A 12,414-nucleotide genomic window follows, 5' to 3' on the forward strand; every position below is an offset into this window, starting at 1 on the left:
TTTATATATGTATATATATATATATATATATATATATATATATATATATATATATATATATATATATATATATATATATATATATAGTGTGTGTGTGTGTGTATATATATTCATATATTTATATATTTATAAATACGAATACTATGTATATCGCGGACATCGTATGTATATAAAAATCACACAGTCAAATTGAATTAGAGTACGTGGTACATAGGCATTTATAATATATACTTGTACTTCTCTAATATTGAGTGTTTAGCTATGTATTTATATACATGTTGTATTAAACCATATTCACACAATTTTTAGTATATAGTTTGAATGCTTCTTTATAGTCGGACTCTATGCAATCGCGAGTGTGTGAGCGGGAACGTCTACCATTGATACTTCGCTCGTCTGTATGTAAAAATTAAATTACAAATGCAGCATTTTATGATTATTGTCCTCAGCAACGGAGACACAGTTGATGCTTGGCAATAGTACTATCCTCTATAGAAATTTGTTTTATATCCTGTCTGTATGCATTCCTTACTTTTATAGTCCGTTAACATAACTATCCACCGTACCCTCTCAGATGGCAGTTGCTGAACCTGGTGCGTTAGCTATCGATATGTCGGGCAGCGGAACTCTGTCTGTGGGCGGAGTTGGTGGTGCAGTTGGAGGTGTGGGCGGAGGCGGTGGAGGCGCACCAGGGGGAGTAGGGGTTGGTGGGAAGGTAAATAACGCGTACCTGAAAACTCTGGCCAGGACCGGTCCATACTACAAGCGGAACAGGGCGCACATATGCTCGTTCTGGGTGAAGGGAAACTGTAATCGTGGCGAAGAGTGTCCGTACAGACACGAGATGCCCACCGACCCGAATAACCCACTGGCCAAACAGAATATCAAGGATCGTTATTATGGAGTCAATGATCCCGTTGCGGACAAGGTATGTTGTAGTAGGCGACAAAATCCACGTCCTAATTTTGATTTTTCTTTCGTCAGCAAACTGACAATGAGTGGCAGCTGGTGTATACGTACGGCACGGTTTAGCTGTGTTTCGTTGAACATGTGATGTACATTTGTGTTTATATACACTTGAATAACATGTGCAGATTATCATATACAGTGCTATAAATTGCAACAAGACCATCCCCCGTTCATCTATTCAATGTGCCACGCTTAACCAGTGATTTGATTGCTACACACTTTCGCAGATTATCGAACGGGCTGCCAGCCGACCCAGGTTAGAACCGCCCGCAGACAAGTCGGTGATGACACTGTACTTGGGAAATATAGACCCGGCCGTCACGGAACAGGACATCCGCGACGTGTTTTACCAGTAAGTGGCATATCTAATTTCAGTGTTTGATTTGCTTGGCCGAGTATTGAGATGTTCATAACTAGCCGTTCTCACTATTTTTCGTCAGTTTGACGATTGAGCCGTGGCTAATGTGCACAACACCACTAAGTATTGTATTTGGCTGTGCTATATCCTGCTTTCAATGATTGCTGTAAATGCACTGAAGATCACCTCATGCAAACAAGATTTATTATAGGAAGGGCATGCTTCTTTACAACTAATTCGTTGACATTCTTACACGTCTCCTGCTGATACGTTCACCGTCTTCCCTTTGAACAGGCACGGAACCATCACAAACATCACACTTGTGTCGAAACAAGGCTGTGCGTTTCTGGAGTACTCCGCTCGGTCGGAGGCTGAGAGGGCCGCGGAGAAGAGCTACAACAGCGTGTTGCTAAAAGGAAAGAAGATCAAGATCTTGTGGGGCAAGTAAGTTGATGTGGCACATCTCGTTTATTGCGAAGTGTAAACATTTTTGTTTGTTTGTGGTGTGGGTGCAAGCGGTGAGTGGCGGGGATTACATAACCAGCAGAGACGTCATGCCGTCACGTTTTCTGTTGCGAGAGTTATGCGTGACACATCTCATTGCTTAGTGAGACTACGATTCTGGTGGGGGTTTATTGTTTGTCGAGGTGACTACTTGTCTTTGTCTCCTAGGGACTACAACCAAAGTATATGTATCCGTCTGTGCCGAAAATAAGAGCCAATTTCCACTAGTTCTTGATTGGGTGCTGTAGGGTTTGGATTCGTGACTTACGCTGCATAATTTTCTTGTCTGATTCAGGAGCAAATCACAACAGTCACAAAACAACGCTTCAGCGAATATCAATCTGCAGCCTGTTCCTGGATTGCCACCGAGCGCAAAGACCGGTCCTGGCCCTGGCCCCCCAGGTGTAAGGCCACCCCAACAAAAAGGACTCCAAGGCATCCACTACCCATCACAAGTAAGTTTGTCAGGTTTTTTGTTGCTGCTTGAGGCTTGGCTTGTATTGTTGCCTGTTGTGCGTGCACGGACACGGCTGCAACAAATAAAATATGCACAGCGATGTTGTGGTGGTTTGTATACATATAGCTATTATGCGAGGGTTAAGCGTTTCCAGGTTTACTTCCTATCGATGTTTGTACGTGCTCACTCTCATATTTGCAAGATAATTTAAATAGTCCTACAATGCTGGAATTCCATGCTATAGAAATTATGCACCTGTTATTTCATTTGTATGGGCCAGCCAGTATATCTCAACGACTATTTGCCCAATTCCTTGCAGGATCCGACTCGTATGGGTACCTCCGGGAAGAGGTGAAAGCCTTGGCTTTTCTTGGAAAACTTATTCTGCTCCATCGCCGCTCGCGACTGACGCATAAAGGACGATCGCTTGCTAGATGACTATTGGACTACTAGTTGTGCTCATTTCTTCAGTTGCCGACATGTGGATGTTATGTATTGCTAGACGAACTGTAGATGTAGAGGCACTGGATTGAACGCTTTATTTTCCTACGTCGATGAGATACTGAAGTGGCCGAGATGCCCGGTTCTGCTATTGCTCGAGCGAGAATGTAACGACAATAGGGTCGGACAACAAATAAATAGGCATTTTGAAGCCGGAACGTATCTACCCGAATTCAGTGAAACCCTAAATCCTGCACACATCTCATTGTACTTTTGACTATAAATCATATAAACAAACACTATTTGGTTCACACACGCGCGTAATATCGGCGTACAAATTAGCATACTTTACTGTGTAGTAGACCATTCGATAAACAACAATGAGTGAAAGTAGTACAAACGTTCGTCGCCGAATCAGTGATGAGTTCAAAAGTCCGGCTTCGGTGCGTAGAGTTTGTTTATGTTCAAAGGATCTATGCAACAAAATCGATGCAACAACATCGATGCAACATCGATGCATAAAACTTGTAGATCATTACTTCAATCTACCCAAGCGATCCAGAGCGCCTGATAAACGTCGACGTTGGTTAAAAAGAGTTCTGCCCAAAGATAAAAATACTTTCAAAAGTCTATACAACTCAGACACACGATATTCCATCAATGCTAAGCACTTTTTATTTCAATCGTTGATCTGGAAGCAGAGTAGACTTTTCCCTGGACCTACGGCAGAACCATATGAAGAGCTACATCGGCACAATTTGAATCAACTATCGCGTAGACCTAACTTTCATCGCGCACGAGTACAGTGTGTATGTACACAAAGTGATGATGTATGTGGTGAAGATCTAATATATGTAGGACTGAGTTTACCGTTGAAAGCAGATGTCAGAGAGAAGTGGCTAACAATACTAGTGAGAGATACAACACAGAGACAAAAGATAAAGAAATTGCCTGTAGTTAAGGAGGGAGAGAAATGTAAAAGACAACGCTCGAAAGTAGCGCATCACCACTTCCGTACAGACCAGCTTAATACAACGGCAAATGGCCGTATACGTGTTAAGCCAGGTGAGCTACCAACGTTCTATCCAATCCTAGAGGATGTTTCAGATGAAGCCAAGAGACCAACTCCAGATGATAGACGCGATATTACAAGTATAAGAACGATAGTGGCATCGGGTACAACGAATCTGCCCGAGAAGAATGTTAAGAAGAATGTTAAGAATGTTCAAGTACGTAAGCATGTTGTAGACATAGTCACCCATATATTAAAAACTCATATAGAGTGTGCACAATACACATCACCCGTAACACCCGAGGCGATATCAATCAAATCACAGAGCTATATCAAACTGCTAGAAAACGACAATGCGCTGTGCAACACAGTAACAGGCGAACCGTCAATGGCGTGTGTGAAGAAGCTGTATGATCTACTCAATGCGGTGGCATCTTTCGACGTGATGCGCCAATACTCACCTCGCGTGCGTACATTATTGGTTGAAGTAAATTTCCCTGAGGAGAGTGAGGAAGGGGAAAGTGGGAAGATAATAGAATCGGTCATGAAAGAATACGCATAGCATAGAAATTTATTTAAACAGTCTCTATTTGAGCAGTTTGTTCTTTGGCTTGTGTACTATGTTTAATACGCTACATACTGTATATAAATATAGCAGACGCACGGACGCATTTTGGTGTTAGCAAAACTTCAGCGAAAAACAATTATGTAACGTGGACGTATGCGATTGCAACCATTATAAGAAAAGCAAGCCTATACCAAGCAACAAACAAAACGCAGCCAAAATGATGGAGGATTTGTGAGAACGACTTGGTCTACTGCCTGGATGTTCTTCATGGTTTTCAGATTGTACTGAGAAACCAATGGAGGACCCTTGCTATATTGCCCCAGCACTAAATGCTTTTTTATTTTCACAGTGTAACAAAGAAGTAATATCTAAACATTGCACCATTGCTGGTGCCAATACAAACATAGCGGTTGTCACTGCACCCTATCCAGTGTCGGAAACTGACAATCCATATGTGCCAATGAGCGTTTTGGTGCGAGAAAACGTTGCGACTGTTATCCCTGACGGATCGTCAAGAACTTGAAGTAAATAGAATGCATGTAACATGTCCAAGAAAGAAGATGGCGGGTCAGATCGTACTTGACTCAGAAACAACACGACAAGACAAACAACCTGCAAAATAAAGATTACATATAGAAAGGAACAACGAGGAATTGCATAACTACCATGCTTGGGACGGCGGAAGACTTACTACATCTGATATTGATTTACACAAGGAGGAATCCGAATGTATACGAAGTTTGACGAACCTAAAGCCGCGTATGTAACACCTATATATAACTGGTGGTTGTCAAAAAAGGAGCGTAGAACTAAAACTAATAAACGCAGTATTCCACAAGGGGCTACTACTTTCCTTTAGATAACAAAAAGACTATGCTCTCACAGTTGTAAGCCAGAGATATACATTAAATAAAAAATTATTCACAAACACCTATCGGTTTCTTTCGCTCTCCTCCCTATCTCTGAAGGTAACCACATCAAGTTTCAATCCTAGTTTAGGATTTGTGCCTCTCGCTTCTGTACGCTAGAAGTTTTCCAAGTGCCTCACTATCTTCATTGTAATCTAGTTTAGAGATCGGGATTATATTATTTATTTCAAAAAAGATAAGTTACAAGGTATGTACATACTGTATGGCTCTCATAGCCGTTGTAGTGGTTCGGGAAAGATCGATGGGAAGAAGTGGTCAGTAAATTCCCGTTTGAAGCTTGGGTCAAGTGAGTCGACGATGGAGGATATGCGCTGGGTCAATTCAGGCTGGTGCTGACAAAAAAATGGACACCATCGAGTGTGCCATTTATTCGCTTGCTGACCTACTAAGTAGCGTACCCACCTCTGTGGTACGGATCGGGTCTGTGCCGTGTAGTGCCGTGGAATAGGTTAGTGCAGAGTACAAAATACCAAGTAGGACCAGGTTATCCGTCATAATTCGGTCGAGGAGCGAAGTTGGGGATGAGCCAATGCCGCACCAGACCACGGATGCACTCGGTATGTGCTGGCTGGCCTGGATCGGAAGTATCATAGGCTGAACCAACAAGCGCGCGATGACTTGGTTTGTACCGAAATTTGGAAGTAGTACTTCAGCAGCGTAATTAGCCGGGGTACGCGGAACATCTGTTGATGTGTTAGAGACGGGTGAGGGTACGGTGGTTGTTCTACATGCTGGAGAAAGGATCCAAGGTGTTCGTGGAGGGTACAGATACCGTGGAAGTCATGGCGCTCCTGTAATTGCTGGAGGAGGTCAGGGCCAATGAGCGGCAGTTTCGGGCCTACCAGGATGCGTCGGATCAATTGTTGGATGCAGATAATGTGGCTGGTTTTAATGACAGAGACAGCCGTCAGTGCGGTAGTCGAGCAATGTAAACATAGCACAGAGCCGGATTGGTGTAGACTCGAAGCAGCGGTTGAAGCTGTCGTGTCTGGCTTTGTCTCGATTTGAGGTTGGCGGTTTACCCATGGCCAGTTGGTAGTAGTATTGGCGCCGGGCCGTTGCCGCGATCTCCTTGTTGGACCAGCGTTTTGTTGAGTTCTTTCAATGTCGTCACAGTGTTGGCGGAGGGTTACATGGTCGGGTGTACGCCAGCCTGTGATTTTGTGCACAGTTCTCAGGTGGGCATAGATACTGTACGGGAAACGCAGTGATGGTTTGTCGTGGGCCCTGGCGGGTTGCGTCAGAGGGGTGAGTGGATTTGTACTAGTCATTGAGTCGAGTTGTATTCCCAGGCAACCTCCGAGGTAGTCCGCGAATGAGGGAGCAGGCCACAAAGGTGGAGTAGGGTTGTTTGATGTTTGGGAAACCTAGGGTATTTAGTGCCCGTGATGATGGCTGCTGCTTGGATGAGTTCTGAGTCATAGCGCTCGAACAGGGGGTCCAGCGCATTCTTCCATATAGGCGGAGCCCAGGTAATATGCTGCCAGTCGGTTGCGGGGGTGTCGCCAGCTGAAGCCATGGAAGCCATAAGCGAGGAAAGAGGCGATACCCAGGGACAATGCAGCAACCAGGGATTCAATATGTCTGGCGAGGTTGATTCCTGGTATTCCGTGAGAGAGTGGGAATCCCAGATATTTGGAGCGTTTCGGCTTGTCATGTGTGGGCTCCATCTTCAGGGGGAGGTAACGTGTGTTCCATGGTGCGTCTGCGAGCGTCGACGTGATAAGCTCACCATTTATACGGAGGGTTGGCGCCGCGTGTCGCAAAGTCGGTAGATCGTATTCGGGGTTTGATGACACCCTGTTCGAGGCCAGATTTGCGTCCCCACGCATCAATGTCGTCTAAGAAGGGCTGGAGAGAAACCGGATGCGGGGCTTGGATCCGTGTATCGTCAACAAATAAATAAGAGTGAAGGAGCTTGGGCCGAAATTGTGCTAGCGTGACAGCTAAGGAATCCATGTAGACAATAAATAGCTGGGGGTCGATAATTGAGCCTTGTAATATGCCATTCGTTCTATGGAATAGAGCAGAGAGCGTGCCGCGGTATGTCACTCGGATAAGGACCCTCTCAAATAGAGCGCGGAGGCAGTTGATCCAGTTTCCTGGCAATACAGCGTGGCGCACGTGTACCCACAGGCGTGGGAGAGCAACCTTGTCGTATGCTTTGGTACTGTCCAGACACACGTCGTTCCACTCCTCTTCCGACTGTGTTTCAGATTCCATGGCGGCGAGTGCTTGGGTATTGTAGGATTTGGTCTATTAAAGCGATACTAATGCCTTGGAATAAATAAACGCGTAGGTAAGTTCTAAGTATCGTGTAAATATCAAAGTAAATAAACGAAATGAGACATTTGGTAAAGTTAGGTATGCCTCGTGAAAACAGCAATACTCTGAGGGATTGTGAGACTGAGTATATAATCCTCTCAGTACTGTTTCCGCCGAAGGGATTTTATTTAGTGTTTCGTTGTCGCTCTATTAGAAACTATGGTATGTTTCACTGGGGCGAATCCGAGAGACTCATAAAATCCTATCTTTAGAACAAATAAAGAAAAAATAAAAATACTCTTGATGTCCTTAGTTATTGTCTTATCCAATAACTTGCCACTATCAAGAATTACCGACTTAGCCTTCATCAGACTGGCACATCTGGTTCGCTGGTCGGAGGATCAACTAGGTAACGTCAATAGTCCCTAGAAACCTATATTCCGTTGAGCCATCTCGCTACCGAAGTTTTCAGATATAAATAAAGTTGGAAAGTAAATAAAGTTATATTAATAGAACTAGACTAACTCTTTATGTTTGGTATTTTACTGAGGCCTTTTAATGGTCTTGTCCAAATATCTGATATGTAAAATGGAAAAGGTATTAATTAAAATCATTAAAAACCATTTTAGGAAACTTAAGTTCCTCGTACTATTAAGAGTACATTTAGGAAACTTAAGTTCCTCGTACTATTAAAAGTATGTTTATAATTTACGTACTGCTTAAGAGTACGTTTATAACATAGAGTCTAATGTGGAGGCCCAGCATATTACAGTATGACAGGAGCATCGTGATTTGAAGCCAGCCTGGGTAGCATGGGTAGCAGAGCCGGGGTGGCTCGTAATCAGCGTAAGAAAGCACTTCTCAAAGATACGCGTCCAAATATCTGATATGTAAACTGGAAATGATATCAATTAATAAAACCATTAAATCCCATTTTAGGAAACTCAAGTTTCTCGTACTATTAAGATTACGTTAGGAAACTTACGTACTGCTTAAGAGCACGTTTATAACATAGAGTCTAATGTGGAGGCCCGGCTTATTACAGTATGACAGGAGCATCGTGATTTGAAGTCATCTTGGGTAGCATGGGTAGCAGAGCCTGGGTGGCTCGTAATCAGCTTAAGAAAGCACTTCTCAAAGATGTGTCTGACTATTTGCGTAAGCGTGATAGGGCGGAAGTCGGGATATCTGCATCGGCTTTCTATGGGTGCGCTGTCAGGAGGCTGCAGTTCAGGGCTACAGGGAAGGTACTCATCTTCAGTAGCTCAGTGAATGCTTCGGCAAGGAGTCTAATCAGTGGGCTATTGGCGTCGGGGCATCCTAGTGTCCTACGTTTGGTGGAGCGCTCCACCGTGGCCTTCAGGAGGAGGATGTGGATCCCATCGGGGCCAGGTCTCTTATTGGGATAGCGTAGTATCGCCCCCATTACATCGTTGGGGCGTATGGCGAAAGTTACATCGGGCGAGGGTTCGGCATCCGGTGGAACCACGTACGGGTTTGTAGAGCTGAGTAGGTCTTCAAATGTGTCATCGGAGACATTCGTTGGTATGCAATATATTTGAGCATTTGAGTATTGCTTTGGGCAGTCAAATGTGGGCGGAACGAGTGGTTTGGCAGCAGCTGAACCCAGGGTATATTTAAGTCATAGTAGAACCCCCTGACGATTTGTGGGTTAGCGGTATAGCGCCAGATACGGTCGAGGATCTGTAGCAGCCCTTCCACTGGTTCGTACAAAGAGAGATACGACCGTAGTAGGTTCTGATGCGCTCGGATTTTGGCTTGGAATAGTCGCGCGCGGGTTTTGTTGCGTAGGTAATATAGTCGATGGCGGTATCGGTTATATCCATGAGAGGGAAGGAGTTAGTCCGGAGGCGGCGGTATTGTTGGCATTTGTTGGGGCCGATGGTATTAATTCGTTGGAAGTATCTGGAGATCGAGTCCAAAGGTGTGGTCACCACAGATACTGTAGTTCGTCAGCTTATAGATCTAGAGGGAGGCGGGCGTGGTAGGCCGATGATACGCATGTCCTGTACCAGTTGGGCCACCAACATTGAGGTAGTCCAAGGGCCACGTATTACGCAGGGTAGTTTCGATTGTGATCATACGTGGTCCATGATTCGTAGATGCGTGGCCATATTTCCGGGCTTTGAAGTTGAAGTCTCCCCAAACGACATCTGGTTGGAAATTACCAATCTCGGGGGGATTCATGTATCGCCTGACGTCTTCTTTGGTAAATGATCTGAGTGGAAGGTAGAACACGGCCGCCATATGAACACCAAAGTACATAAAGAACATCGCGTACGGCGAGGAGTGTACAAATTGAAATCTCAATGGGTGGTGTTTGGAAAAAAAATCACACCACAGTTTGAAGGGTGAAAGATATTATGCCGTGTAGTGTGATGTAGAATATGGTAGTGTGTGTTCGAGCGTATATGATTAGGGAATTTGGTGTTATGCCAGGTTTCAACCACAAACATAACATCAATCTGACTTAAAATCGATATAGCGTTCAAACACTTATCTGTATGTGCTGCGTTGTCCATATTGAGTCCTTATGGGTTGAAGAGCGTCATCCTCATTTAACTGGGCTCTCTTCCTTATCGATGTCAGCCATTTCTATACCATTGCCTGTCGTCGAAGAGTCTCTCGTGAAAGGTTGAAGCTGCGTATTGGTAACCATCGTGTCGGTTGATTGTGTCAGGAAGACCGTTGGTACGTGAAATCGTCCGGATTGCGCACGCGCTGGTTCTTTAGCGTTTGTCGGGATTCGCGGGATAGGTGAGAAGAGGGTTGTATCATGTTTTGCTTGGTAAGTCTTCTGGAGATGGTCCACGGTAGATCGGAGGATGTCTGCGTTAGTGGAATTGACAAGGGGAATCAGTAGTGCATCCATGCTGCGGGCAAGAATTTTTGACACTCGTTAATGTGTGCAGCGGGTCTCCCGCTTGGGGCGGAGATAGTGGATTAAGACTGCTTTCGTAGCGTCGGTATGTTGTTGGGAGCGGGGGTCGATGTTTTCATCAAGTTGCCATTTCCACGTAAGTGCTGCATGTCGTTTCACCTGGGCGACAGCGTCGCTAGGAATACAGACGGACGAAATTGGTGGAGCTCCACGGCGATTTAGTTGAAATAGTTTAGACAGAAGATACCAAAGAAAGTGGTGGCGTTTGAGGAGTGGTTGGACATGCCAGTATTTTTCAAATACTGATTGGGATGGGGGCTTGCCGTTAGGAAAAATTGCCCGGAAGAAGAGCCATACCGGAGTTGTCACCATTTCGTGACGAGTTTTGTCCGGCATCGGGCGGCCCACCACTTTCGTCAAAAGGTGTGCGGGTACTGGCGGCTGCGGTAGGAGCTGAGAAGCTGGTGGGGTCGGGCGTTTAATAGGGCTCGGTTTTGCGGGTTTGTCCACTTTTGAGTGGTAGCTGGGAGGCTCACTGCTGCTATTGGGCGCCGGTGACCGCGGTCTTTTTGCTGGCGGAGCAGGCGGGCTTGTGGAGCCAAATCGGAAAGTGTTGGGTGTGCCTTCAGTTATAAGTGCACGGGTTTGTTAGAGATAAGTCTATCCAACCTTGGATCAAATTTGTGAAGCACGCAAACAGTGTAATAATCTCTGCTCTCACCCATGAAGGGTTCTACAACGTCTATCGCGGGTCTGTGTGAAACTATTGTTGCCAATACACCCCTGTCTCGCCAGGTATTATCAGCATCAGTGCTGCCATTGCTTCCTATCTCCACTATGCGTTCAAGTGTTGCTTGTATATGAATACACCCATTGACATAGTAGCAGGGTCTGTATTCACCTCTAGTTTCTTTGGGAATAAAGCGCAAAGCAACTTGTATTTCACGACATACGCGCCGAGCAGGATTGTTTATCACTGCGCGAGTTCATTCTAATATCGCAAATACGGTCGCGAGGGTATGTTGATATATCTTCCTGTTTCAGTTTATAAGTATATGCTGATCACATCGTCGGCTTGCTACGTTGCGCCCATCAACACTGAGGCAAATCTAGTACGCTTTTGTGTATCTTGTCTTGTTGAGTGCTATGTATCCTCGCGGTCAAAATAGTCCTCGACAAGATGTTTATCAATCACAACTTTAATGACACTGTCTTGTGAGCATGGCTCCAACTTTACAGTTTTCAATTCCTCCTCGTATACTGGTTTATGCTTGGCTAACAATTTAACAGAATCCTTTACGTACAGTCGATCTCACTCTAGACGTTGAATCAGCGGTTACATATTCTTTTAAATCAGAAACTCTGGTATTACTACCAGAAATACTCAAACCATGAGCCGAACAGTATGTACGCAGTTGAACTCCATTCAGCATAGAAATATCAATCGGCGGCTCATCCTTCTCGAAGTTTGTTACACGCAATACACCTTTCCACTCGGCGTCTCTCGCAAAACATGACGTATTGTCCACATCGATAGCGCCAAATAGCCCAGCCGCACAATACTCGTAACTCAGCTTGTTTACAATCACCCGATTACACCAGGGCGCGGGTTTGCCTGGCCCAAAGGCATGATAATAAGTGAGATATACAAATTGTTTGACATCTTGACGCTGAGTATCGAAATACGATACGAACAGACGCGACACTGGATTGTAAACGGGTTGACAATAACACATATATGCTGCTTGCCTGACTTCTAGTCTGGCCACCTTCAATTTCTTCTCATCAGATGCAAATTGGGCTTTCAAAATATCGTCTACTGTACACAACCCTCTTTTCAGATGCTTCAGCAAAGTCGCCACTCCTGTTCGATGGATGTCTATAGTCGGTCTTAAACAGCATCGCACACATAAACAATATATGATCAAAACCATACACGGTGATATAGTACAATTTTTTTCTTCTGCATTTGATGCTGAGTCGAGATCAGGACAATGTACTTTTCAAGT

At 44.8% G+C, this 12,414-nt stretch overlaps 2 protein-coding genes across 2 annotated transcripts in view; both read left to right on the forward strand.

Annotated features, from left to right (window-relative positions):
• Positions 1 to 3,037, forward strand: part of SARC_06592 (hypothetical protein) — a 4,107-nt gene extending 1,070 nt beyond the window's left edge. Inside the window, exons 2-6 of the mRNA XM_014299496.1 lie at positions 575 to 928; positions 1,197 to 1,321; positions 1,622 to 1,771; positions 2,127 to 2,286; positions 2,608 to 3,037. Of these exons, the coding sequence (XP_014154971.1) occupies positions 575 to 928; positions 1,197 to 1,321; positions 1,622 to 1,771; positions 2,127 to 2,286; positions 2,608 to 2,643 (825 nt within the window). The 3' untranslated portion in view covers positions 2,644 to 3,037. The remainder of the gene's footprint in view (positions 1 to 574; positions 929 to 1,196; positions 1,322 to 1,621; positions 1,772 to 2,126; positions 2,287 to 2,607) is intronic.
• A 733-nt stretch (positions 3,038 to 3,770) lies between these two features.
• Positions 3,771 to 4,303, forward strand: SARC_06593 (hypothetical protein; the record flags this gene model as incomplete). The annotated part of the gene is made up of 3 exons (XM_014299497.1): positions 3,771 to 3,794; positions 3,827 to 3,962; positions 4,011 to 4,303. The coding sequence occupies 3 exons, from the start codon at positions 3,771 to 3,773 to the stop codon at positions 4,301 to 4,303; spliced, it is 453 nt and encodes a 150-aa protein (XP_014154972.1).
• Between the last annotated feature and the right edge of the window lie 8,111 nt (positions 4,304 to 12,414).

The sequence above is a fragment of the Sphaeroforma arctica genome (genome assembly GCF_001186125.1).
Source record: "Sphaeroforma arctica JP610 unplaced genomic scaffold supercont1.476, whole genome shotgun sequence".
In the NCBI taxonomy this organism is placed as follows: domain Eukaryota; class Ichthyosporea; order Ichthyophonida; genus Sphaeroforma; species Sphaeroforma arctica.